At 38.4% G+C, this 26,755-nt stretch overlaps 1 protein-coding gene across 1 annotated transcript; it reads left to right on the top strand.

Moving 5' to 3' along the window:
- On the top strand, positions 1-26,155 carry LOC311034485 (gamma-glutamyl hydrolase-like; the record flags this gene model as incomplete). The annotated part of the gene is made up of 9 exons (XM_084042367.1): positions 1-118; positions 5,826-5,940; positions 6,874-6,903; positions 7,500-7,584; positions 7,866-8,010; positions 8,217-8,323; positions 17,862-17,952; positions 18,109-18,246; positions 26,034-26,155. The coding sequence occupies 9 exons, from the start codon at positions 1-3 to the stop codon at positions 26,153-26,155; spliced, it is 951 nt and encodes a 316-aa protein (XP_083898493.1).
- Positions 26,156-26,755: the final 600 nt, after the last annotated feature.

The following is a 26,755-nucleotide window of genomic DNA, read 5'->3' as shown; positions in this document are numbered from 1 at the left end:
ATGTTGGCGTCTCTGGCCTCCTTGGATTCTCCTCCTGACCCACTAACGGAGGGGCTGAGGCCCCAGCAGCCACCAGGGCCAAAAGAAGGCGCTAGAGGAAACTGCCGGCCCATCATAGGTAGGTTTCACACCCAAGATTGTTATATATTGACTTCTCTGGCAGTCAAAGTACTTTACATTGGTGTCTTCGGTAAACACAGCATTTATAAATGTATGTTTTTACTTTCTTTTATGTCTGTGTGTGCGTTTTTCATGCCTTTTCATGCCTTCAGATAAGGCCATGGGGTGTTCTTGGAGGTTTGTCAGGCTGATTCAGCTGCTGATCAGACTTGAGTTGAAACAAGAACTCAAAAAAGTGGTGGATATATGGATAGGTTTGCGTGTCTGGATGACGTGTTTCTGTAGATGTAGATCAGGGGTCTTCAACGTTTTTTTTGGGCCAAGGACCCCTTAGCTGATAGAGAGATGAAGCAGGGACCCCATACTGTATATTCTTATAGGCGGCTGCAGTTACAGTATGAAAAAAAAGCACCTAACCCAAAACTAATTGCAACAAAATGTTTTTCAACTGTTTCTTGCAGTAGTAGGTGTCCTTAATAACATACTCAAAGTTTACCAAAGTTTGAGCACTGGAAAGGTGTTATTTTCAAGATGGCGTCCAAGATGGCCAAAAAAACTTTAAAATAACCTAACTCCTTCATTATTTATCCTAGACAAGTACTTTTTGTGTCTTACCCTATGTTTTGGGGGCCTAGAAATCCACTGGAATTGTCCAAATTGCAGAGATACAATTAGATAATTGTGAAATCCAATATTTTGTTTGTGACTCTATTAAAACCCTCTGAAATGGTCAACCGTTAACTAAACAAATTATGCAATAAACTAGTTATATATTTGTTTTTTTACTGGAACAAGGCTTCAAGATATCCTTAAAACACAAGTCACAATTTTCATTTTTGTCAATTTTGTCATTCAGAAGGTGCATGGCAGAGAAAGAGAATATTGTCAGTTGATATAGTATTGCATGCAATATTGAAAGGTTTTGGATAGCTCTGTGGATCAAATGTGAATCAAAGTGTCATCTTGTAGACACAAGATTTTGAAAAACAATAAATAGATTTTTGAAGAACTTTTTAACACATTAGGAAGGCAATCAGTGTGAGTGAGTAAAGAGGGGTGGGGGTGGCTACGGAGGTTAGTGAAGAGGGGGGCCTAGGCAGAGGGGAGTATGGGGGGTAGGGTTGTGTGAGGAGGTAAAAGGGGGTCTGGTGTAGAGTTTAGAGGGCCTAGGGTTCCCCTCAGGTGGGTGGAGGGGAGTATGGGGAGTGGGGGTCACTGGATTGCTCCCTGGGCACTTGGAGCACAGAAGAGCAAAGTTATAGGAGCCAAGGAGACCCTGAGCTTCTCTCCCCCATGTCCGAGGTGCAAAACCTCCAACAGTTGGCTCAGACATGTTAAAGCTATAGTGGGGCACTTGGGAGCTCAGGACGAGTGCTCATATGCAGTTAAAGAGAGTGGGGCTTGTCGGCCCCTGTGGTGGTAGTTCTAAGACCTCCACGTTGTGCATCGCGATAGCCAAATTCCAATATTCAAGTGTCCATCATCAAGTCCTCCACTCCTTAGCCCTGCCTCGGAGGGAGGAGGTGAGGAGGCAAGGAGCGTAATTTAAGTGACAGCAATTATGACGTGTCACACAGTTGGATTGCTGGACTATTTCGGAGCTTGGAGGGTTGTCATGTGGAGGAGGAGAAATTATACGCCACCACGCATTTTAACAAAGACAGTTCCGCAAACGATACATGAAAGATATACAGTACTTGTATCTTGCCATATTTCAATCCAAGTGGCTTAGGGAGCCTGCGCTCACCTGGTTCTCAGCAACTCCAAAAGCAAATTAGCATTTGGGATGCAAACAATTTCTAAGTCACGCTGGAGGACGGAGTGAGGAGGAGGCAGAAATTAAGCTTATGCGTTAGGCTGAGAGGAGTGTCCCTATGTCGCCTGGCTCACTGGATAGTCCCACTGGTCCCAAGTGGACCTCCATGCTGGCTCCTATACCCTATGGCACTCGTGAGTGGCCATAGTTAGTGAGGAGGGACCCCCCATAGTGGTGGTTGTAAGACCATGTGGTGCATGACTGTGTGTCAGGCAACCATTAGGTGTATACAGAAAGCAATGCTTGTTTGTTGGATAGCAGCAGGGACACAGCGTGGAGGTCGGTTAGATCGGGATTCTATGGGAGACTGGAGCCCAGGGCGTCATGGGCTGTCTCCTATGCCTTCTTGATGTTAAAATTATCCAGAAAAAAAAATCAAGGTTCAAGGTTGTTGCTATAGCAGTACCAATCACAAAATAAAAGACACCCCACACAACTACTACAATCTCAGGAATAAGAAGATGTCTGTGACAAGCAAATCTGAACCCTCTCCGCACCACACCCAAGACAGCAGACACTAGATACATGTTGTGATAGCTCTGTAGGCCTACTGTCTTGCACATCCTCTCCAGGCCCATAAGGGGCCATTTCTCTCCACTGTAATATTTGAGAATTTGGCCAATTTGCTATTGAAAAGGTCTTAAGAGTGATTAAGTTGTCACTTTGGAAATGTGCAGATACACTGTATACACCTTTACTGTATGTTGGTTTGTTTACTGTTGAGTGGGAAAACAATGATGCACATTAAGCTAATCATCTGGGGGGGTGGGGGGTGACCCCCAGTTTGTTTGGGAACCACTGCCCTAGGGGACTAGGATTATTATTTTATTTTTTGGCAGACACCTTTACAAACAAAATAGTGAAGAAACTTCTCTGTAAGGAATTCCTTCCAAGATTTGTGTAACATTCCCAGTCTGTCAGTTACAGCCATGTTTTTACAAATGTCACAGTACCACTCAATAATAACGAATTTATTCCTTATTGTTATCAAAAGAAATGTCCTGAAAGCTTCAACAGTGAATTCATGTATAGGTGATGAATTCACCAATCCTGGGCATTATGGCACGTAGAAAAGGGAGAAATGTCCAATTACATTGTTAAATATGCTTATAACCATGCTTATAACCAATTGCTTTATAATTCTATACTTGTAATCACTTGAATATAATTTATATTGTGCTAATTAGATCCAAGATCACCAAAACCTGGGTTTAGGCACCAAACTTACTTGTCTAGGATGAATAATAAAGGAGTAATGGTATTTTAAGGATCTGGCGGCTGCCATTTTGAAAATCGGACCTTTCTAGTGGTCCGATTTTGGTAAACTTTTGATATGTTATTAAGTACACCTGATATTACAATAAACCATTGAGAAACCTTTTGTTGCAATTTTTTTTGGGTCAAATCATAACTGCAGCCGCCTATTAGTTTTTTAGAATGCTTTCCATTCTGTCATGCAGAAACGTGAATGGCACGTGCATTGTGGCCTTGCATAGAACTTTAAATTTCTCTTCAGCTCACAACCCAGACATCGTCATTGAAATTGTCAGCCAGCTCTGTGCAGTTTTGGAGAAGTAAAAACTCCTGACTGCGTGAGAACACTGTTCCGTGTGAAATCCATCGAACCTAAGGATGGTGAAGTAGAGCAGTGTGTTCTTCACAGCTTCTTCACAGCTTTCATGATATCTGACAATTCAGCACTTAATGTCTTTGGCATCGTTACGAGTCACTCCCTGGTCACTTTGTTGCATGCAGTTTAACCCATGCACGTGCACACATAGACATCAAAGGGGGCTTGAGCCCCTGCCCTTTTGTCTGTCGGTAAAAAGTGCCCTTGTCTCCTCTGACTGTAAACTGTAGAAACCCCTGCGCCCGTTGGCCTCGCACCTGCAGTAAAGCTTACTTAATTGAGCCCCGTGCCATGCAGTGCTCGCGCAGAATTATAGTTGATTTACAAGCTCACAACGCGTCGCAACGCCAGGCATTGTGAGCTTGTAGATCGGCTATTTTTTGGGTGCGCGATACCGCCCGGCAAACGAAGTCTATTATACACAATCGAAACCTAACTGAGGGCACAACTGAACGCAGTGAATGCACGCAGAACACGGACCAATTGTTTGAGACAGATTAGGTATGTATGGACAAAAAAATATATATATATAGCTGTTAATTTGAAATTACTTGTCAAGCAGGAGCCTATATATATCTCTCTCTCCCTCTCTCTCTCTCTCGCTCTCTCTCTCTGTGTCAGCACAGCAGCAGTGGTGGGAAAAGTACTCAATTTCTTTACTTAAGTAAAAGTACTCATTATACAGAAGAATAAGTGGCGTCGTTAGGCGGGGGCTTCGGTGGCTATAGCCACCAATGTTTTATCCAAAGCCACCAAAAAACATTATTAAAAAAAGTTTTTTTTAATTGTTTTTATTATATATCTATAACCCTAACCTAACCCTACCCCTAACCCTAAAACCGAAATAAAGTAACAAAAAACGGGTAAAAAAGTACCCGAATCCGACGAATATCCGCAAAATTTCGCGCGCGCTTCGCGCGCGCAGGGGGACGCATGCACGCGCGCTGTGCGCGCGTGCATTTGTCCGTGCATGTGCCCTTTGGAAATTCCAGCCCCTGCCTCTCCAAATCTCTCTGCACGTCTCTGGTTTAACCTGTAACCTGTAACCTGTGTAGCATCCAGTTTAACCTGTAACCTGTGTAGCAGTGATGCGGGGGTCAGGTTTTCTCATAACCCGCCCCGCACGGGAACCCAACCCGCCCCAACCAGTCCCGCAACAATGAATATAAATCAACGACTCGTCCCGCCCCGCAACACGCCAGAAAAAAACAAAAACACACAAGCAAGTCCATTAAATTGCTTTCCAAAGAGAGATCCATTGGTATATAGTCAGGGGTGCACATAACTGGTGCGCAGGTGCGCATGCGCACCCAAAATAAAAAATGCGCACCACATCAGGCGACGCGAGGCGCTTTTGCGCACCAACAGCTGGGACAGGAATTTCCAAGCTTTTATTTTTTAGCAAAAATAAAAAATAAAAGCCTGGAGATCGAGGCTAGGAATTTACTTCCTGAAGCCACACTCACAATCACTCTAAAGCACCCGTCGGCCCCATGTACAGCCATTAGGCACAGGGGTAGAGATATGACTCGCATCGCCTCGCATTGCCTCGCTGCGTGCACGCAGCCAGCAGCGGCTGTTAGAGGCACTCGTCACCGATGATGAACGCGCCGTAATGGTGCGAAATATGCCGTGAGCGTCCCAATCTGGCGGATAAAATCAGCGCAGCAGCACAGGGCACCAACCTTGGGGGCTTTATCTAACAGCGTGAGAAAAAAAAACGGCGAAAATCGGCGGAATTTAGAAGCAGAGCGTCCTTTTTTTCTCGCCCCCCCCCCCCCCCCCCGTTGACAAAACTGTCCGGTGGGCACCGTGCTGAACCCCCCCCCCCCCCCCCGTTGACAAAACTGTCCGGGCTGAAATTCCTCCCCCCCCCCCCCCCTTGAAAAAACGGGACGGGCGCCATGCGCACCAAGTCACATGTCCAGGTGCTCTTCTGCGTACCAGACCTAAAAAGTTATGTGCACCCCTGTATATAGTGGTGCTGTAACAGGCAGATTCACGTTTTGGCCTATAACTTGAACTGTATAAGAGGATTACCTTGTATTGAACTGTACTTTTTTTTGGGGTTGCAAACTGCTAATAAAGTATTCAATCAATCAATCCAAGACTAGTATCTACTACTGTATATACAGTAGGGAAAAATAAACCTAATAATAATTATTAAAAAATAAATGTAGGAAACAAAAAATAAAGGGGTATTTACGACCGATAAGAATTGGTGTGATTGGCTCTAATCCATCTGTTTTTGTATACTAGGTATACTGGCTCAGCAGAACTGGCCAGGTGACACCTACGCCCGTGGCTCCTCCTTCATCGCTGCCGGCTACGTCAAATTCCTGGAGTCTGGTGGTGCCAGAGTGGTGCCTGTCAGGTACACACACACACACACACACACATTTGGGTCTGGCACCGCTCCGTTGTGAATCCATTTCCTGCTCCCTAAGTCTGGGGTGACCAACCAGGGCCCAGTATTCAAATATGGGAGACTGTAATTGGTAGTTGGCTGTAAGTCTAACCAATTGCGTCCAGAGCCATTGTTTTGATCCCGCCCCTTGTGAAAAAAACGTCCTCATAGATGCACACGACTCATATCCACACAGTGATATAGTCTGGCTATGCGAGGCTAACACACACACACACACACACACACACACACACACACACACACACACACACACACACACACACACACACACACACACACACACACACACACACACACACACACACACACACACACACACACACACACACACACACACACACACACACACACACACACCTGTTTTTCTTTGCTTTTTATGACCATCAGGTCTGATTGTCTGTCTTTGCACCACTGTCTGCTCTTCCACCAGTTTGTCACACAAACACACACAGTGACACACACTCACTTGCATAGAAATGTAATCTACTAATAAACTAATATGTATACGTAAACCAAGAACCTATCATGAGTCTAACCGTAGAATATCCAAAAAATCAATAATCTGTACATTGAAATTATACACACTGTAGGATGCCAGGTCAACAATCACCTTGCATCTGTCTACATAACATGCTATCTAAGTTACATTTTAGCCTTTGCACAAGCCTGCAAGGTCATCGAGACTATAGGTCAAATGCTACGGGCTGAGGTGGAGTCGGAAGAGGTGAGAGAGAGAGAGAGAGAGAGAGAGAGAGAGAGAGAGAGAGAGAGAGAGAGAGAGAGAGAGACGAGCCCTCCATCGTTGCCTCCGGTCATCCCGGTTCAACAGGATGACATCTAACAGGCTTTGCTTTCTTTCTTCTCTCTTTGTTTAAGCAGAATCAACCGCACAGAAGAAGAGTATGCAAGGTTATTTCATTCCATTAATGGGTGAGCTCACTTTGAATTATTATGATAAAAGGATTATGAACTTTAGCACGTTTTTCCAAAGAGTTACAGAGTGATTTGCATAAGTACAATACAATGTAAAAAAAAGACTAGAAATGACAATGAAACTGAAATATCAAAATAAATGCCTTCAAAATCCTAATAATAAATTCAAACTCATAAACCCTTGCCCCTCCCCATATGCAAAGGGTACATGGTGCAGTCCAATTACTCAGCTCCTTTTAAGCAGAGCTGAAACAACTGGTCCTTCTTTCTTTGGCCAGCCATAGAAACTCCAGCAGACAGTAACACAGTAACCTTTCCATCAAACTTGAATAAACAAAGTATGTAATTTAACCGGTTCTGTGTGTAGTCCTTTGTTTGTAGTATGTACTGTAGTGCTGAAAATAAATATAGAGTAAATTAATAAACCAAAAGAGAAGTGTTCACCATGTTTTACTGACTTTGTGCTTTTGGTGTGGCTATCACAGTTGTAATAATTGCACCATAATCTTTTCAAGAAGGATTGTTCTCTTCTCAATACATAAAGTAATTTCACTTCCTCTCTTCTTCATCAGATTGTTTCTGCCAGGAGGATTTGTTGACCTTCTGACATCAGAGTTTGCCCGAACAGCAAAGATATTCTATGAATTGGCTCTGAAGGTAAGATGTCCCGTTGTTAGGGAGGGTTTGTAAAGGATTGTATATATGGACTGGTTCTGTAGGGTTATGCTTCATTCGCCCCCGGGGCGTCGGTCAGGGTCCTTTCATCCGTGGAGGACAGTAACAGGCCGTCGTCCCTGGCGAATGAATAACAATGTACTTGACTTGATGCTTTTCACTCATATTACTCAATGCAGCTAGTAATATTAAGAAGTCTGTTCATGAATGATAACGTAACGTTGAGAACAATGTGCCACCCCTGCCCTCTGTGTGGTCCTCAGGCCAACGATGCGGGGGATTACTTCCCCATCTGGGGGGGCTGTCTGGGTCACCAGCTGCTCCTAGTCCTCACAGACGGACAACAACAGGAAATCCGCGTCCGGACAGATACAGAGGCTGTGGCTCTGCCTCTCACATTCACAGCAGGTAATAATCATCATAGCCTACTATAAACCAGCTTTTCTCAAACTTTCTCATGTCAATGACCCCTAACACATCCATTATTAATTGTATTAGCTGCATCAGTGTACTATAAGGTCAGCCTTATGCAGCCTGCCATGTATTTAACCTGAACTGGAAAACAAACTACAAACTGAATCCTGTATGTGTGCGTGTGTGTCTGTGTCCTCCAGAGGCCAAGTCCAGCCGTTTGTTCAAAGGGTTTCCCAGACACCTGATGCAGTCTCTAGCCGAGGAGAACATCACACCCAACTTCCACAGATGGGGTCTCTCACTGCAGGTACCTTCTCTCCTCTCCTCTCCTCTCCTCTCCCCTCCTCTCGAAATAGAAAGAGAGCTTCCCTACTGTCTGTCTCTCCTACACAATCTGTCTCTGTCTGTCTCCCTCCCAGCTTTCCTACCTTTTGTCTCTCCTACACTGTCTCCCTTGCAGCTTTCCTACTGTGTGTCTCTCCTACTTTGTCTCCCTGTCTGTCTCTCCTACTGTCTGTCTGTCAGCTTTCCTGCTGTTTGTCCCTCCTTCACTGTCTCCCTATCAGCTTTCCTACTGTCTGTCTCTCCTACACTGTCTCCCTGTCAGCTTTCCTATAGTACAGTATGTCTTAATAAATGTACTTTAATATACAGAGAAAAGTGCTCTTCCTATTCTAAATAGAAATGTAAACATCAGTGGTGTAAAGTAACTAAGTATATACTCTTTTTTTTTTTTTATACTTTTATTGCAAGATTTATTCATGTTTACATTTCATTTTACATTTCATTCTTATCTTCTTGCAAACATTTTCTTTTTCTTTTTTCTTTTTTCTATACATTGCTTTAACACCCAGTGTTAAAGCAATAAAATGCAGTAATCAGAAAGTAATAACTATAAATAAAAATAAATAGGTAATTACACATCAATTAATGCAAGATATCTTAATACTAATACCTATTAAATTATAATGGTGATACTACTAGTGGTATTTAATAATACTAACTTAACAAATTAAACCTAAAAATAAAAAAAAAGGGGGGGGGGGGGTGTCCTCTATGTTGCCAATACGTTTTTTATTTTTTTATTTTTTTATTTCACGTATATAATCTAAGTAACAGATCACAGCCCGAACTTCCGATGTGGAGTCGGTGCTGGGTCTCACTCATTTTCCCAACTTAGTCACCTGGCCCCATAATTTGTCCATTTACTCCATCTTCTATTAAACTCAGGTTCATTGTTCCTAATTCGAAACGTTAGTCTCTCCATTTCATATATTTCCTGTACTGTTTCTTTCCATTTTTTAGGCCTTGGACTTGCAGGCGTTAGCCAGTTCCTTGTTACCTGTTTAAGGGCTGCGGTTCGGAGGATTCTATATATGTATTTGTCCATTTCTTGCGTTAATTCTAACGGTAATTTCCCCAAAATAATGTTTACAGGGTTGAGTGTTCTTTTCAAATTAAAAATCTTAGTTATATCTTCTATAATTGATTTCCGGAAAGAATTTAGGATGGGGCAGAAGAAGAAAATGTGCGAGTGGTTTGCCCTTATCTCGCCACATTCTCTCCAACATGCCGATGTAGCAGATTTATTTATTTTGGAGAGGACGTTTGGTGTAATAAAGAATCTAGTGTATAGTTTCCAAGCGAATTCTCTCCAGTATTTGGAATTAGTTGTTTTATGAATTTCTCTGCATACTTGTTTCCACTCCATGTCATTCATTTGATCTCCTATTTCAGCATTCCATTTTAATTGTATACTATCATTTGTGTTTGTATTGTTCTGGAGGATTTTATATATTTTTGACAAGGTGTTTTTAGGTACTTTCTGGTGTTTTTTGATCAGAAAAGCAATTAAACGATGCATTTCTTTAGTACCTTGCATTCTTAAAAACTTGGAAAAATATGTCCTTACTTGCAAGTATTTATAAAAATTCCTTTGTGGTATCCTGTATTTGGATATTAATAATTGAAATGAGTTTATTATATTGTTTGTCAGCACTTGTAAGTATGTTTTTAATCCTTTTGAAGCCCATTCTTGCAATATATTGTCTGTTTTATTTGGTTCAAATTGGGGGTCCCATACCATTTCTCGAAAGTATACTAGGTCGTTATTTATTTTCAGACGTTTGCTTACATTTCCCCATGTTTTTAATGTGTTATATACCCATATGTTTAGTCTTTTGATTTGTGGAAAGTCCTTTTTATCAATGTAGGGTAATGTTTTTATCGATATTGGTATCGTTTCTTTCTCAATCTCCACCCACTTTGCTTCTGCTCTATCATTTGACCATGTCATTATTGTGTTTATTTGTGTTGCATTAAAATAATTCTGTAAATTAGGTACGTCTAAGCCTCCACAGTCCTTTGCTTTAGTTAGTTTACTGAATTTTATTCGCCCCATAATTTGTCCATTTACTCCATCTTCTATTAAACTCAGGTTCATTGTTCCTAATTCGAAACGTTAGTCTCTCCATTTCATATATTTCCTGTACTGTTTCTTTCCATTTTTTAGGCCTTGGACTTGCAGGCGTTAGCCAGTTCCTTGTTACCTGTTTAAGGGCTGTGGTTCGGAGGATTCTATATATGTATTTGTCCATTTCTTGCGTTAATTCTAACGGTAATTTCCCCAAAATAATGTTTACAGGGTTGAGTGTTCTTTTCAAATTAAAAATCTTAGTTATATCTTCTATAATTGATTTCCGGAAAGAATTTAGGATGGGGCAGAAGAAGAAAATGTGCGAGTGGTTTGCCCTTATCTCGCCACATTCTCTCCAACATGCCGATGTAGCAGATTTATTTATTTTGGAGAGGACGTTTGGTGTAATAAAGAATCTAGTGTATAGTTTCCAAGCGAATTCTCTCCAGTATTTGGAATTAGTTGTTTTATGAATTTCTCTGCATACTTGTTTCCACTCCATGTCATTCATTTGATCTCCTATTTCAGCATTCCATTTTAATTGTATACTATCATTTGTGTTTGTATTGTTCTGGAGGATTTTATATATTTTTGACAAGGTGTTTTTAGGTACTTTCTGGTGTTTTTTTGATCAGAAAAGCAATTAAAGGATGCATTTCTTTAGTACCTTGCGTTCCTAAAAACTTGGAAAAATATGTCCTTACTTGCAAGTATTTATAAAAATTCCTTTGTGGTATCCTGTATTTGGATATTAATAATTGAAATGAGTTTATTATATTGTTTGTCAGCACTTGTAAGTATGTTTTTAATCCTTTTGAAGCCCATTCTTGCAATATATTGTCTGTTTTATTTGGTTCAAATTGGGGGTCCCATACCATTTCTCGAAAGTATACTAGGTCGTTATTTATTTTCAGACGTTTGCTTTACATGTTTTTAATGTGTTATATACCCATATGTTTAGTCTTTTGATTTGTGGAAAGTCCTTTTTATCAATGTAGGGTAATGTTTTTATCGATATTGGTATCGTTTCTTTCTCAATCTCCACCCACTTATACATTAATTTTAACCATGCAATAAATTTTGGATGGAAACCAAAAGCTTTTGCTGTGTTGAAGATATAAGGCCAAAGGACCCTATCGAACGCTTTTTCTGCGTCAATCGTTAGTAGAAGTAGATCTTTTTTATCCTTTTGTGAATATTCCATTATGTTTAACGTGCGTCTTATGTTGTCCGCTAAGTACCTGTTTGGCACAAATCCACATTGGTCTCTATTTATTATGGTTTCCATTATTTCTTTTAGTCTCTCAGCCAGACGCGTCGCTAGGTCTGTACTAGGTCGGGGGCTTAGCCCCGCAGGCAACGGGCACATGCACGCGCGCGCAGCGCGCGTGCATGTGCCCCTCCTCCCGTGCGCGCGCGCGATTTTTTTCGCGGATTTCGCGGATTAGGGTGCTTTTTCCCCCGTTTTTTGTTACTTTATTTCGGTTTTAGGGTTAGGGGTAGGGTTAGGTTAGGGTGATAGATATATAATTAAAAAAAAAAAAAAAAACTTTTAATTTTTTTAATTTTTTTTTTTTTTTTATTGGTGGCTTTGGACAAAAGATTGGTGGCTATAGCCACCGAAGCCCACCCCTAACGACGCCACTGCTCTCAGCTATTATTGAAGATAATATTTTTTGATCAGTGTTTAGTAGTGCTATTGGTCTATAAGATGCGCATTCGGTCGGGTCCTTACCTTCTTTAGGAATAACTGTTATTACCGATGAGTTCCAGGTTGGCGCCCAGTTGTTCGACTCTAATGCAAAATTATAAACTTTATGTAAGATTGGTATCACTAATTCTCGAAACTCTTGATAAAATTAATTTGTGTTTTTATCGATATTGGTATCGTTTCTTTCTCAATCTCCACCCACTTATACATTAATTTTAACCATGCAATAAATTTTGGATGGAAACCAAAAGCTTTTGCTGTGTTGAAGATATAAGGCCAAAGGACCTGTTTGGCACAAATCCACATTGGTCTCTATTTATTATGGTTTCCATTATTTCTTTTAGTCTCTCAGCCAGACGCGTCGCTAGGTCTGTACTAGGTCGGGGGCTTAGCGCGCGTGCATGTGCCCCTCCTCCCGCGCGTGCGCGCGATTTTTTTCGCGGATTTCGCGGATTAGGGTGCTTTTTCCCCCGTTTTTTGTTACTTTATTTCGGTTTTAGGGTTAGGGGTAGGGTTAGGTTAGGGTGATAGATATATAATTTAAAAAAAAAAAAAAAACTTTTAATTTTTTTAATTTTTATTTTTTTTTTATTGGTGGCTTTGGACAAAAGATTGGTGGCTATAGCCACCGAAGCCCACCCCTAACGACGCCACTGCTCTCAGCTATTATTGAAGATAATATTTTTTGATCAGTGTTTAGTAGTGCTATTGGTCTATAAGATGCGCATTCGGTCGGGTCCTTACCTTCTTTAGGAATAACTGTTATTACCGATGAGTTCCAGGTTGGCGCCCAGTTGTTCGACTCTAATGCAAAATTATAAACTTTATGTAAGATTGGTATCACTAATTCTCGAAACTCTTGATAAAATTAATTTGTGTAACCATCGTCGCCTGGGGTCTTACCTTTTTTAAGTTTATTTATTTGTCTTGTTATTTCCACTGTTGTTATTGGTTTTATTAAAGATCCATTCTGGTGGGGCGTAACTTGTTTGAGTTTGAGTTTTCTTAAATAAGTTTCCATTTTTGTTGCGTCTCTTTCTCCTAATTCGTCCCTGTATAGGTTTTCATAAAATTTTGCAAATGTTTCTGCTATCTCCTCTTTCTCAGTTACAAATGTGTTAGTCTCATCTTTTAATTTAGTAATATACTAGTTTGCTTCTTCAGCTTATATGCCAAGATTTTAATTGAATTTGGTCCTCCATCATAGTTTCTTTGTTTTGTGAATGTAAGTGTTCTCTCTATTTCCTCCGTTAGTAATCTATCTAACTCTGAGCATTTCCTCTTTAGTTGTATAGTATTCTCTATGTTGGGGTTAAGTTTGTGCTTATCTTCGAATAGTTTTATTTGTGTTTGAAGTTCATTTTTAAGTTGTTCCTGGTTTCTCTTCTTTACTGATGAATAGGCCATTATTTCTCCCCTTAGGACCGCTTTTGCTCCTTCCCATACCATAATCTCATTTACTTCCCCTGTGTTATTCAATTCAAAATATTCTTGAAAACATTTTTTAATTTTTTCTTTAAATATCACGTCCTGCAGGAGTGAGTTGTTCATTCTCCATAGATTTTTCCCCTTTTTTAAATTTAGCGCCACTTTTAATGTCACGGTTGCATGATCTGATAATGTCCTTGTTCCGATAACGCATTGTTTAACTAATGAAATATCTTTTTTAAACATAAAGAAATAATCTAATCTGCTGTAGGAGGAATATCTACCAGAGTAATAACCAGAGTGTATAGTCTTTAGTTGTTGGATGTAATGTTCTCCATACATCTACTAATCCTGTCTCAGCACATATTCTTCTTAGAATTTTAGCTGTTTTTCCTGTCCTATGTGTTCCCGCTGTTGAATCCGCGTTATGAAGCGTTAAATTAAAGTCGCCACCAATCATAATTATTCCCTTCCCCTGTGTTATTATTACCTCTATCAACTGAGTCATAAAGTCAGAACCTTCATCTGGTGGATAATAGACGTTAATCAAGGATACTTCCGTTTTTTCTATTTTTCCTACTACCATAACACATCTTCCTTCTTTATCCTGTATACATTTAAGTTTTTCAAAGGGAATATGGGAATTTATGATTATGGCAACTCCTCTTCTTTTGGAGTTATAGGAGGATGAGAATATTTGTGCATTTGTTATTTTACTTAGCTTTTTATGTTCTGCTTGTGTTAAATGAGTTTCTTGCAAAAACAATGTCTCCCTTTTCTCTCTTCAGTTGTTGGAGGATTTTCTTTCTCTTGACATAATTATTGAGGCCGTTGACATTTAAGGAAATGATATTCAAATTATAATGAGATATTCTACTGCACGATTATATAGGGCAACATGGGTATTGGCAACATAGAGGGGGGTAAAAACACCTAATCTTACTGTGTGTGAAAAAAACAACAACCTTAAAATGACTTCCTGGTTTTCTACTCCTTTACTTGAGTAGCTTGCTTTACCTGTCCATGCATTCATCATTGCATGGTTAAGTATGTGTTCTATCAACGAGGATGAACACTTAATCTTTCCTTTAGTTATTTCTTACAATATGTGTCCTTCTCCCTTTTACCCCCGTTAAATTTCTGCCTAGATTTCTAATATTTTCAACCTTACGTTCCATTACCTCTCAATAAGCTGTGTGGACCTAAACGGACAAAGATAACTTAATAGTAATTTTAATGGTGATAATAATAATAATAATAATAATAATAATAGTGCTGATATTGAAGGACAAAGCAAGCATAAATTAATAAACAAAATCATGAACATGATCAGTCGCCCCATTAATTAACTAAGAACTGAAACTCACTCTTCCAGATGCTATTTCTTTAAAAAAATAGATTTAAAAGAATCTTAAACAAAAAAAAGAAAAAGACATTTAGTAGGGGAGTTCTCCCCTTAAAAGGTATTCATAACAAAAAGAGGGTCATGTCTAATCATGTTGATACAATAATAATATCAATAGTATTAACAGTCATAATAATATTAATGTGTCCTGTCCTTACTGTTTTTTTTTTTTTTTTTTTTCAATTTTCAATTATTTTTTTTTATTTTTTTTTTACAGTATCTCGTGATGTATTTTCAAATGTACTTTAACCATGCAGAGCATATAACAAAATATCTTATAAAGTAAAAACAAAAAGAGATTCAATATCCGTTCATGTTCATGGTCATCTTTGGGACCCAAAATTATATCTGTCTTTTAAACATTACCTTCTCTGTTTAAAGTTCAATTCTGACATTGTGGCTAAATCACCAATTACTCTCTTCCTATTTTAACTTATGTCAGATTATTTATTTAAGAACATAGTTCATGAACTTTTCTTTTCAAAACCTTCAATTATTGTACAAACAAAGAGACAGAGAAAACGAAAGGGCAGGAAAAAACAAAAACAAAAAACATTTAAGATAAGTAAACAATGAAAGGTACTCAATGTATTAAGGGGCGACCAGGGTCCTACTTTGAGTGATGTACTTCGCCATGTATGGCTTTCCACTTGTCTGTTTACCTCTACATGGTTATTTAGATCCGTTTCCCTCACTTACACATATGGCCATGCACACACCATAAAGTAGCTTAGTGTCTAAACCTATACATAACCTCCTGCATGCATACATACACAGAGCCTATACACATCCAAACATCACTACCCATACTGTGCACTCATTCATATCTACATCATAGCCCCCCCCACACACACACACACACACACACACACACACACACACACACACACACACACACACACACACACACACACACACACACACACACACACACACACACACACACACACACACACACACACACACACACCATAGACATGAGTGGGGGTACGTCCACTACTCTAACCCCCCCCCCCCCCCCCCCTCCAACACATCCTCCCTCCCACCCACCCCCACCCACCCCCACTCCGTCTCCCCGACGCGCAAGTGCGCGCTAGGGGACGGGAGCGCGGGCGAAAGAGAGAGAGAGAGAGAGAGAGAGAGAGAGAAAGACAGAGAGAAAGAAAAAAGGAGAGAGAGAGAGAGAGAGAGGGAGAGGGTCAGTGGGGAGAAGCAGAACAGAGAACAGAGGCCCTGACTGCTCGTCATACAACTGAGTTTAAAGAATATACGCTTATGATTGAAGCAATGTCATTTCTGGGGAATGTCACTCACGTGTCTCCATTTCATTCCCAAACTGCGGCGCACTTTATTTAACCGTTTGTTCGTCTTTTATGTCAGTGACCGTTATCCTCGCAGTAGTGGTTAATTCACAGTGGTCCATTCAGGCGGTGGGGGCCTAATAGAGTCTCCTGGTTCCTCATGTGTTCCAGGGGGGTCGTCTTTTGCACTTGGACTTGCAGTTGATCCGCGTAATTCCAAAGCCTCCGACGCCTCCTCTGGGCTGCTGTAGATCGTCGCTGATCCGTCTGTGTTGAACACTTTCAGCTTGGCTGGTGTGATGATAAAAGAACGTATATTGTCCCTCTGTAGTTTGTCTCTGATCGGCTTATACAAGGCTCTCTTCTGCCTGACTTTGGTGGTCAGGTCGTGGTCGAAGTATATTCTATTTCCATTAAACAGCACTTGTTTCTTTCCCCACGCCGTTTGAATCACTTTCTTCTTTGTATCAAAGTTCATGAAGGCGGCGATAATTGGTCTGGCTTTTGTGCTCTCCTTATAGATGCGGTGTGCTCGAATTATGTTGAATTCTCCTGGTAATTGCAGTACTTCATTGAATAACTTTGTCAGGAATCCCACCATATCATCTCGCTCACTCTTTTCAGTGACATTAAAGATACGCACACTGTTTTGTCTGGATTTACTTTCTAAATAATCCATCTCTATCTCCATCTCATTCATTTTCTGCTTTAGTTGTTTGATGGTTTGCTCTTGGGATATAGTTGAGTCTTGTATCTCACCCACTCTGTGTTCTATATCATCCATCCTGGATTGTGTTTTCTCTGTAATGAGGCGGAGTTCCGTTGTTTGGTCTATTATTTTCTTCATGTCTCGCTCCGTCTCTTCACGGTGAGTTTTGAATTCCGACCTGAATTCTTGAATCTCTGCCGTGATGGAGTTTTTTATATCCAGTAATAGTTGTTTCATTTCGCTGTCTTCTGTTGTCTTAAGACAGGCTGCTTTCTTTTGTTTGTCAGACATCTTACGGTGCTGTTGTTTTTTTCGGTCGAAAGTCGTTGATGTTAATCCAGATCTGAGGTTCATTCCCCGTCAGCTTGAGTTTCTATTTTCTAGGTTCTTACATTTGTTATTTCATGGTATTAGTTTGATTTAGGGTTTAGGCGAGGACGCCACTTTTCAGTCTGCCGCCATCATCCTGCGGCCGGAAGTCTCTAAGTATAAGTATATACTCAAGTACTGTACTTAGTAACTTTACAATTTTGAGGTATTTTTACTTCTTCAATACCTTTACTTCTACCCCATACACCTCAGAGGAAAATATTGTACTTTTACTCCACTATTGTATGAAAACTTTACTTACTAGTTACTTTGTAGATTTTGATTTTGATTACAAAACATATATTAACCACTTCAGCTCTATAACTATATACCTATATACCTATATATATTTCGGCTATTTGAAAATAGACTATCTACAAGCTCACAATGCATCACAATGTGACGCATTGTGAACTTGTAGATCGGCTATTTTCAAAATATTTTTAAATACATTTTGAGTAATTCTTCCATCACTGGTAAACATAGAAATTACTGTGATCCAACAGGACTACAACCATAACATCAAGTTGAAGACGTTCTACAAGGTTTTGTCCACCAACAGTGATGGCAAGACGGAATTCATCTCTACGATAGAAGGTACAATATGATAATGACAACACTCCAATGAAGCCTGTGTCTATAATACATTATAAACGTACTTAGAATGAATTATCTACTTGTAATACTGTATAATTATTGTTGGAGTGAAGTATAATACAAGTATCCATTACAGTACAGAGTGTTGTCTTTCAGCCTACAGGTATCCATTCTATGGAGTACAGTGGCATCCAGAGAAAGCCCCCTTTGAGTGGATTGACAAGCCTGGCATGGTTCACTCTGTCACTGCCATCGCTATCTCCTTCTACGCCGCTAGCTTCTTTGTGTCAGAAGGTGAGACGGGCATGGCTAGTTGTGTGTGCATGCGTACGTGTGTGTGTGTGTGTGCGTACGTGTGTGTGTGTGTGTGTGTGTGTGTGTGTGTGTGTGTGTGTGTGTGTGTGTGTGTGTGTGTGTGTGTGTGTGTGTGTGTGTGTGTGTGTGTGTGTGTGTGTGTGTGTGTGTGTGAATGGACGACTTCACCCATTTTCAAACTATCTTTTATTTTTATTTTTAATACTTTATTGCAGGTTCGTACATTACATTACATGTTATTGATTTCATTTGTCTTACAAGTTCTTTACTTGTTTCATTAATCCTGCATCATTTATTTTTATTTTTATTACATATAACAACAAAAATGTACACACAAATGGAAAATAAAGAAGGTAAAATAAGAGAGTAAAAGAAGAAGAGAACAAAGGAAAGGAGAGGGGGAGGGGGGGGGGGGGGGGGGGGGTAGCTTTCCTGCGTTACTCCCTAATCTACTTTTACACTTTATGTATTTCTGGGTCCCATTTACTCCAGTTTCTTTCAAATTCATCTCCACGGTTTCTCATTTTGTAAGTAATTCTTTCCATCTCTTTAATATTTTCAACTGTTATTTTCCAATTATTAATAGATGGTGGGTTTACTTGCAACCATTTCCGTGTGATTTGTTTTAAGGCAGCGATACGTAGTATTGTATACAGATATTTGTCTCCCTCCCTGTATATTTCTAATGGGATAATACCTAATAAAATATTGATTGGGTGTATGGGTTTTCTTAAGGAGAATGTCTTTATTATATTTGTTTTCACTATCTCCCAAAACCTTTTCAATTTTGGACACAAATAGAAAATGTGTGTATGATTTGCTTCCAGTTCTGCACATTTCCTCCAGCATTCAGCACTGCCTGCTGGTCTATATTTTGAAAAGAAAATCCTCATATTAATTTTCCAAGCAAATTCTTTCCAGAACTTTGATTGTGTCGTCTTAAATATTCTTTTGCATGCTTCTTTCCAATAATCTTCCAAAATTGTTATTGATAGTTCTTTTTCCCATTTCTCTTTGGTATTATCCTCTTTTACATTCATTTCTTGCAAAATTTTATAAAGTTTTGAGATTTTACTCTTTTCACTATTTCTATTTTTGCTCAAAAATTCCAGTAGCCCATGCATTATCTGTCCCTGGTCTCTCTGCTGTTTCATGAGGTAGCTTCTAATTTGTAGATATTTAAAGAAATGATTTCTATTTATATTAAACTTATTAACTAAGGTTTCAAAAGGGTCTACCATGTTATTTGTAAGCATCTGTGAATATACCTGTAATCCCTTTCTGGCCCATTCTTCTGGTATCTTATCTGTTTTATTGGGCAGAAAATCTGGATCTCTGGCTATCTCTCTCAAATATATACAAATGTCGTCACATTTATATATTTTACGAATAGATTTCCAGGTTGTTAATGTATTTTCTACACATCTGTTATTTCCAATATATTTTTGAATTTCCTTTAAAGGAGACACACCATGAATTTAAAAAAAATATTTGATATTTAATATCATATGGTGTATGTCCCTCAAACCATTTTCAAAAGGTTTGAGCCTAAATCAACACTCAGATATACTCATCCCAAGTCAATTCTCTCAGGCTTATAAAGCACTTTCAGCTGCAATACCAAAACGTCCTGTTGGGCAGGGGGGTGCTGTACTGCGGTACTGAGCAATTCTGTCTGGCAAAATACATGGGCAGAAAGTTTGGTGAGGTAAGCAAACTTGCCATTCTGAGATGGCCTGTTCAGACACGCCCATTCTGAAAATCTCTGAAATGAGAATGAATGACTGAATGTTAAAAAAAAATATTTTTTGGGGTACAAGAGACACTGGGGAGCCAAAAAAATAAATAAAAAATACAAAAAAGTGAAATTCATGGTGTGTCTCCTTTAAACTCAAATGGGGTAATGTTCCAATTGATATTGATGTTAATTGTTTTTCTATTAATTTCCATTTTGTTTTAACTGAATTATTCATCCACTTCATTATGATATCTATTTGGGTAGCATGAAAGTAAATCATTAAATCTGGGTAATTAAATCCTCCCTTTTCTCTAGTTTGAGTTAGCGTGCTGAGTTTTTTCCTTTTACTTTTATAATTCCAGATAAAATTTGAGAGCATTGTATTCCATCTTTTAAAGCTACTTTGTGGGATGTGTACTGGTAAGGTTTGAAATAAAAATAGAAACTGTGGAAGAATCATCATTTTGACACTCTCTACTCTAGTCATTATTGATTCTGGTATTGTTTTCCATCTATTAAGATCTTGTCTCACTTTATTCTCTAGGGTTTGATAATTATCTGTATACAACGTTGTTATATCTCCAGTAAGATAGATTCCCAGATATTTAATTTTCTTTGAATCCCATTTTAGTTTATATTGTCCCTTAATTTCTAATGCTATTTGTTTGCCAAGTGTTAATGCTTCACATTTACTTTCATTTAGTTTATAGCCGGAATGTTTACTATATTCTGCAATTGCTTCCATTAGATTTGATAAAGATTGCTCTGGTGAGGTTAAGTAAATAATGACATCGTCGGCATATAATGCCAATTTATGTTGTTCCTCTTTTATAGTAATGCCTTTAATGTTATTATTTTTCCTTATGCTTACTGCTAGTCCTTCCATGCATATTGCAAATATTACTGCGGAGAGCGGATCTCCTTGTCTGGTACCTTTATAAATTGGGAATCTTCTAGATATTGTGCCATTCACTTTTACTCTTGACATTGGATTTTTATACATTCCTTGAAGCCACTCATTAAATTTCTCATGAAATCCAAAACTCCTTACAATTTCAAACATAAATGGCCATAATACTCGATCAAAGGCTTTTTCTGCGTCCAAGGTCAAGAGCAAAAGGTTTGTATTGTTGTTTTGTGCATGATCGATTATATTTAGAGTCCTTCTAATATTGTCTGACAACAGTCTACCTGGTATGAAACCACATTGATCGCTGTCTATTATATCCGGCACAATGTCCTTTAATCTATTGGCTATAATTGATGTTATTATTTTATGATCTGTATTCAATAATGATATTGGCCTATATGAGGAGCATTCTGTGGCGTCTTTACCTTCTTTGTGTATTACCGTTATTGTAGACGAATTCCAAGTAGTTGCCCATGTTCCCGTTTGTAATGCAAAATTATAGGCTTTCAGGAGTAATGGTATCAGCTGTTTTTTAAATGTTTTATAAAATTCATTAGAATATCCATCGTCGCCTGGTGTTTTGCCCATTTTTAATTTATTTATTTGTTGTAATATTTCATGCGTTGCAATATCTTTAATTAGCTCCTCATTTTTCCTTGCCACTACCTGTTTTAAATTCAACCCATCTAAAAATCCTTTCATTTGTTCCACATCCAAATTACCGGTGTTGTTTTTATAAAGATTTTCATAATATTTTGCAAATTCTTCAGCTATTTTATCCTTTTCTGTTAATATTTCGGAACCGTCTCCTGTCTTCAATTTAGTGATGTATGCTTTTTTACTCTGTTGCTTAAGTCTATATGCTAAAAGTTTTAAAGAATTTGGCCCTCCATCGTAATGTTTCTGTTTGGCATATGCCATTAACTTCTCCACTTCTTCTGTACGGATCTTGTCCAACTCCTTATATTTCTTTTTTAATTCAATTTTAAATCTTGGTTCATTTGTGTTTTTCCAAAATTTGTATTTGTTGTTCAAGCATCTTCTGTTTTTGTTGTTTTTGTCTTTTCTTAAATGCACAATATGCTATTATATGTCCGCGTAACACAGCTTTTGCACCTTCCAATATGATAATTGGATTAGTATCCCCATTATCATTTATCTCTATATATTCTTTTATTACATTATTTATTTTTCTCACAAATACCATGTCTTGCAGAAGTGAGTTGTTTAATCTCCATATTTTTTCTCCTTCCTTTATATTAAGATTTATAGTTATAGTCACTGTAGCATGGTCTGATAAGTCTCTTGTACCTATGATGCATGTTTCAATCAACTCTATATCTTTTTTAAACATAAAAAAATAGTCTAATCTATTAGAAGTTGAGAATCGACCTGAATAATATGTATATGCTTTTTTTGTTGGATTTAGCATCCGCCACGTATCTACCAATCCAAACTCTGACATTGCACCTCTTAAAATTGATGACGTTTTATCGGCTCTATGTGCTTTATTATTTGAGGAATCCAGTCTAGAATTTATTGTAAGGTTCATATCTCCTCCCATCAAGATGATTCCCTTACATTTTGTCATTAGCATTTCGATAATTTCTGACATGAATTCTGGGCCTAATTCTGGTGGATAGTATACATTTAAGAAAGAGACAGTAATTGACTCTATTTTACCAATTACTAAAACAAACCTGCCCTCTTTATCAATTATGCAATGTTCTTCTTTAAATGCTATGTGTGGTTGTATAATTATAGCCACACCCCTCTTTTGTGTTCCATGTGAACTGGAGTAAATGAGTCCCTTACCCAACTTGTCGTGGTCCTTTTTCTTCAAATGGGTTTCTTCTAGGAAGAGGACATCCCCTCCAGCTTTCCTCAACTGAAGGAGAATCTTCTTCCTCTTAATTAAATTATTCAGTCCATTAACATTTAATGAAATGATTTTCAACTTTATCATATCTCCTGTTAACGGATTATAGTCCTCATTTTAAATGATCTTGATTCATAAGTAACCTACTGATTGGATAAGGTAAATTTGGAAGCACTAGGAAAGCAGAAAAGGTAGGAATAAGAAGGGGAAAAACAAAAAGACAACAAAAAAAAGACGAACATATGGACAGGCTCAATTTGTACCACCTTAAGATCAGGTAGTGTTTATCAATGACCGTTATTGGAAGGCCAAAATGGTCCTTAGGGCGGACTGTGGCAGCCGCCAAAATGTATTTACTTATCAAATTTCTCATTGCCATCAACGTAATATATTCTCTCTATTCCCCTACTTTTATGTACACTTAATTACTTTGCATATTTATGCCTATAGACTAACTCTTACAAAGAATGGAGAAACAAAAACGGGAGGGGGGAAAAAAAAATAAGATCCACATTCTTCATTAGCTCACCCCCCACCCCCCACACCTTTCCAATACTTTAAAGGTAAAACCCTTACATAATCAATTCCAAGTTCCAAATAATTTCATTTCTCTTCACTATTTTGTATTTAAACGAAATAGATAATAATTATAGTATCAAACATTAACACAATGTAATTAAAGTCAGCTTTGTTTCTAATTTAACCTTTCATTTATTTGTTCATTTCATTATTCACTAATTTGTCTCTGGTCAAACAAAGAAAAAACAAAAACAAATAGTAGTTCCCCTTTAACAGGTCTATAATCTACTGCTTTGTGACTTAATCTTACAAAAATAAATTATGTGAAAGGAGGGGGCGTATTCCCTTTATCTAAAGTCTTCTCTCTAATCCTACTGTACTAAGAATTGAAAACGAATTACATTATTTTACAAAAATAACACAGAAGTGAAAGAAAATAAACAAAAACAAAACAAAAGCAAAAAACGACTAAGTAGATTAAACAGTAACTAAACGAAAAATATGCCGTTTACATAGCTAACCCCACCACCACTAAATTAATACCAGTATAACAAAATGTCAAAAATTAACAATTGAAACTTTAAATGCACTGCAAAAATCAACGCAGTAGATTAACTAACTACACAGCTTAATCAAATAGTAATAATAATAATAATAATAATAACAACAGCAAAACAAACAAAAAGCAAAAAAAAACAACTAGGTAGTTTAAACGGTAACTTAATTAACTAAACGAAAAATATGCCCTTTACAGCTAACCTCATCACCACCACTAAATTAATACCAGTATAACAAGATGTCAAAAAAACAACTTAAACTTTAAATGCATTGCAAAAATCAACCCAGTAAATTAACTAACTGCACATCTTAATCAAATAATAATCATGATAATAGTAATAAATAAAATAATAATAATAATGAAAAATAATATTAATAATCACAGCAATGAGTAGAAAGGGAGTGTCCTGTTTGTTGCCATTTTCAACTTAAGATAACGAAAATATTAGTCTTATAATGTCTTGGTACCTGAGTTCATTTTTCCCCATTTGTGGACTCCTTTGCTCTGGTAATTAACCATTCTTCTTTTTTTCAGCGTCTTTTCCACGTTCTGCTTTATTTAATCCTCTCTTTTCCAAGTCTCTGGCTGCTTCTGTTGGATTTGAGTACGTTGTAAATGTTCCATCTTCATTGAAGACCTTCAGTTTAGCTGGTGCAAGGATGTGCATCTTGATGTTTTGTTGTTAAAAGGATTCCCGGATTGGTTTATACAGAGCTCTCTGCTGTCTTGTTTTATATGTATAGTCATTGTCAAAATAAATCCGCTCCTCTTCATACAGCACTTCTTTTTTGTCCCATGCTGCTTTAAGCACTCTTTTCTTTGTGTCAAAGCTTAGGAAGGCTGCAATAATCGGTCTTGTGAAGTTTGTTTGCTCTTTGTATATGCCCATGCGGGTGTGCTCTGATTATATTGGCATCACCTGGCACCTCCAAAGTGTCTGTTATTAGTGTTTGGAGAAACTCCGTCATATTACTGCCTTCACTTTTTTCTTTGACATTATAGATACAGATATTATTTTGCCTGGATTTATTTTCCAAATAATCCACCTGGTCTGCTAGCTCATCCATTCGGGTCTTTGTCTGTTTCACCTGCTTTTGATGTATATTCTCTGAGTCATCCAGGTCGCTCACTCTTGTCTCCAGCTGATCCACACGCTTTGCTGTTTTCTCCATGTCCTTGCACAGATCCACTGTTTGTTCCATAATTGTTTTAATATCCTTTTCTGTATCATGTCGGAAGGCCTTGAAGTCTTCTCTGAACTCCTGGATTTCTTTAGTTAAGGTGCCTTTCAAATCAGCAAACAATTTCTGCAGCTCCCCTTTGTCTGCCATAGTAGATTTGTTTGGTCCGTGTCTCTTCTTTTTTAGTTGTAAATTCTCAGGCTTTGTTGTTTCTCCAGAACGTAGATTCATTCCTCAATAAGGCTATTGTTGTGCATTGTTTGCTTTCTTATTTCCAAGTTTAATCATTATTTTCGGGGTTGACTAGAGAGCGATTTCACGCTGCGGCCATCTTTCTCTCCTGTCCCATCATGTGTCATCATTTTCAAACTATCTTCATAAAATGTTGGTCCTCACCAATGCTCATTATAATAATGTGTCTCAGAGGAGTAGCCTGGGACCAGACAAATCTGCCAGTGCAAAAAGAAAATTGCACTCAGCGATGATTTGGGTCTGGCAAAGCAAGATTTGCTTTGTTATTATTCACGGCATTCTGTCATCAGTCACACGACTCGGAATACCCTGAACGTTGATAAATGACACTAAACGTGTACCATGTACATGTGTTCTAAAAGTGGGTTCCAGGGGGTCCCCAGCAAAAATATAGTTTATATAGCATCACAATCAGTTCAACCACTTTTTCCATTTGTATGTTGGCTATTCAAAAATAGCAGATCTACAAGCTCACAGCGAGCTTAATTGTGCATTTTGAATGGTGGGTCCAGATGGGTCAAATGGCGGTCCGCGACCAATTACATATTAATTTGCTGGTCCTTGACATGTGTTGAGAACCACTGCATTATATGTCGAGTTGGGAGTGAGAATGTCATAATTGCTGTTCTTCTCTCTCTCTCTCTCTCTCTCTCTCTCTCTCTCTCTCTCTCTCTCTCTCTCTCTCTCTCTCTCTCTCTCTCTCTCTCTCTCTCTCTCTCTCTGTCCAGCCATGAAGAGTAATCACCAGTTCTCCAGTCCTCTAGAAGAAGACAAAGCGCTCATCTATAACTTCTCTCCTGTCTTCAGAGGACAACACAACATCTTCATGGAGAAATACTATTTTGACTGAACTCACAGCAAGAAAAAAATAAACGTGAAATGTAATTATGATTTACATGATCCAATGTGCAATGCCAAAACCCCAATTAAATAAATCACAATTATGTCTAAGACAATAAATTGGCAAGTAAAAACATAGGCAGGTAGGGTTGCCACCTTTCAGAAAATGAAATAAGGGACACTTATTACGCCCGCGCGGCCCAAATATTTTTTGGGGAGCCAGCCCCAGGTTATTAATTTCATCATGTGTCTCGCTAGCCAATCACAGTGCTGAATAGAGTCAGCCAATAGTCAGCCAATCACAGTACAGCTACGGGTGTACTAATGTAGAGGGGTGTGCTATTATGAGCCAATCACAGTACAGCAAAGGGTGTACTAATGAGGTGTCCCAACCCCACTTATAAATATAAAATATATATATTATATAATGTAGTCCTATGTACACAATTTCTTTACTTTGCTTGTGTTTAACCAATATATTTGGCAATACACCTGAAATCTGCAGAAATGTGAATAAAATACTATACATACAGACAGAAGCCTTGAAAGAACAAACACATGAAAATACAGGGCACAAAATACAAAACTAAATGTTTAAAGCTTTCCAGAG

Source organism: Gymnoscopelus microlampas, assembly GCF_963454915.1.
Source record: "Gymnoscopelus microlampas genome assembly, chromosome: 19".
NCBI classification, from domain to species: Eukaryota; Metazoa; Chordata; class Actinopteri; order Myctophiformes; family Myctophidae; genus Gymnoscopelus; species Gymnoscopelus microlampas.
This window is presented reverse-complemented; position numbering and strand designations above follow the sequence as displayed.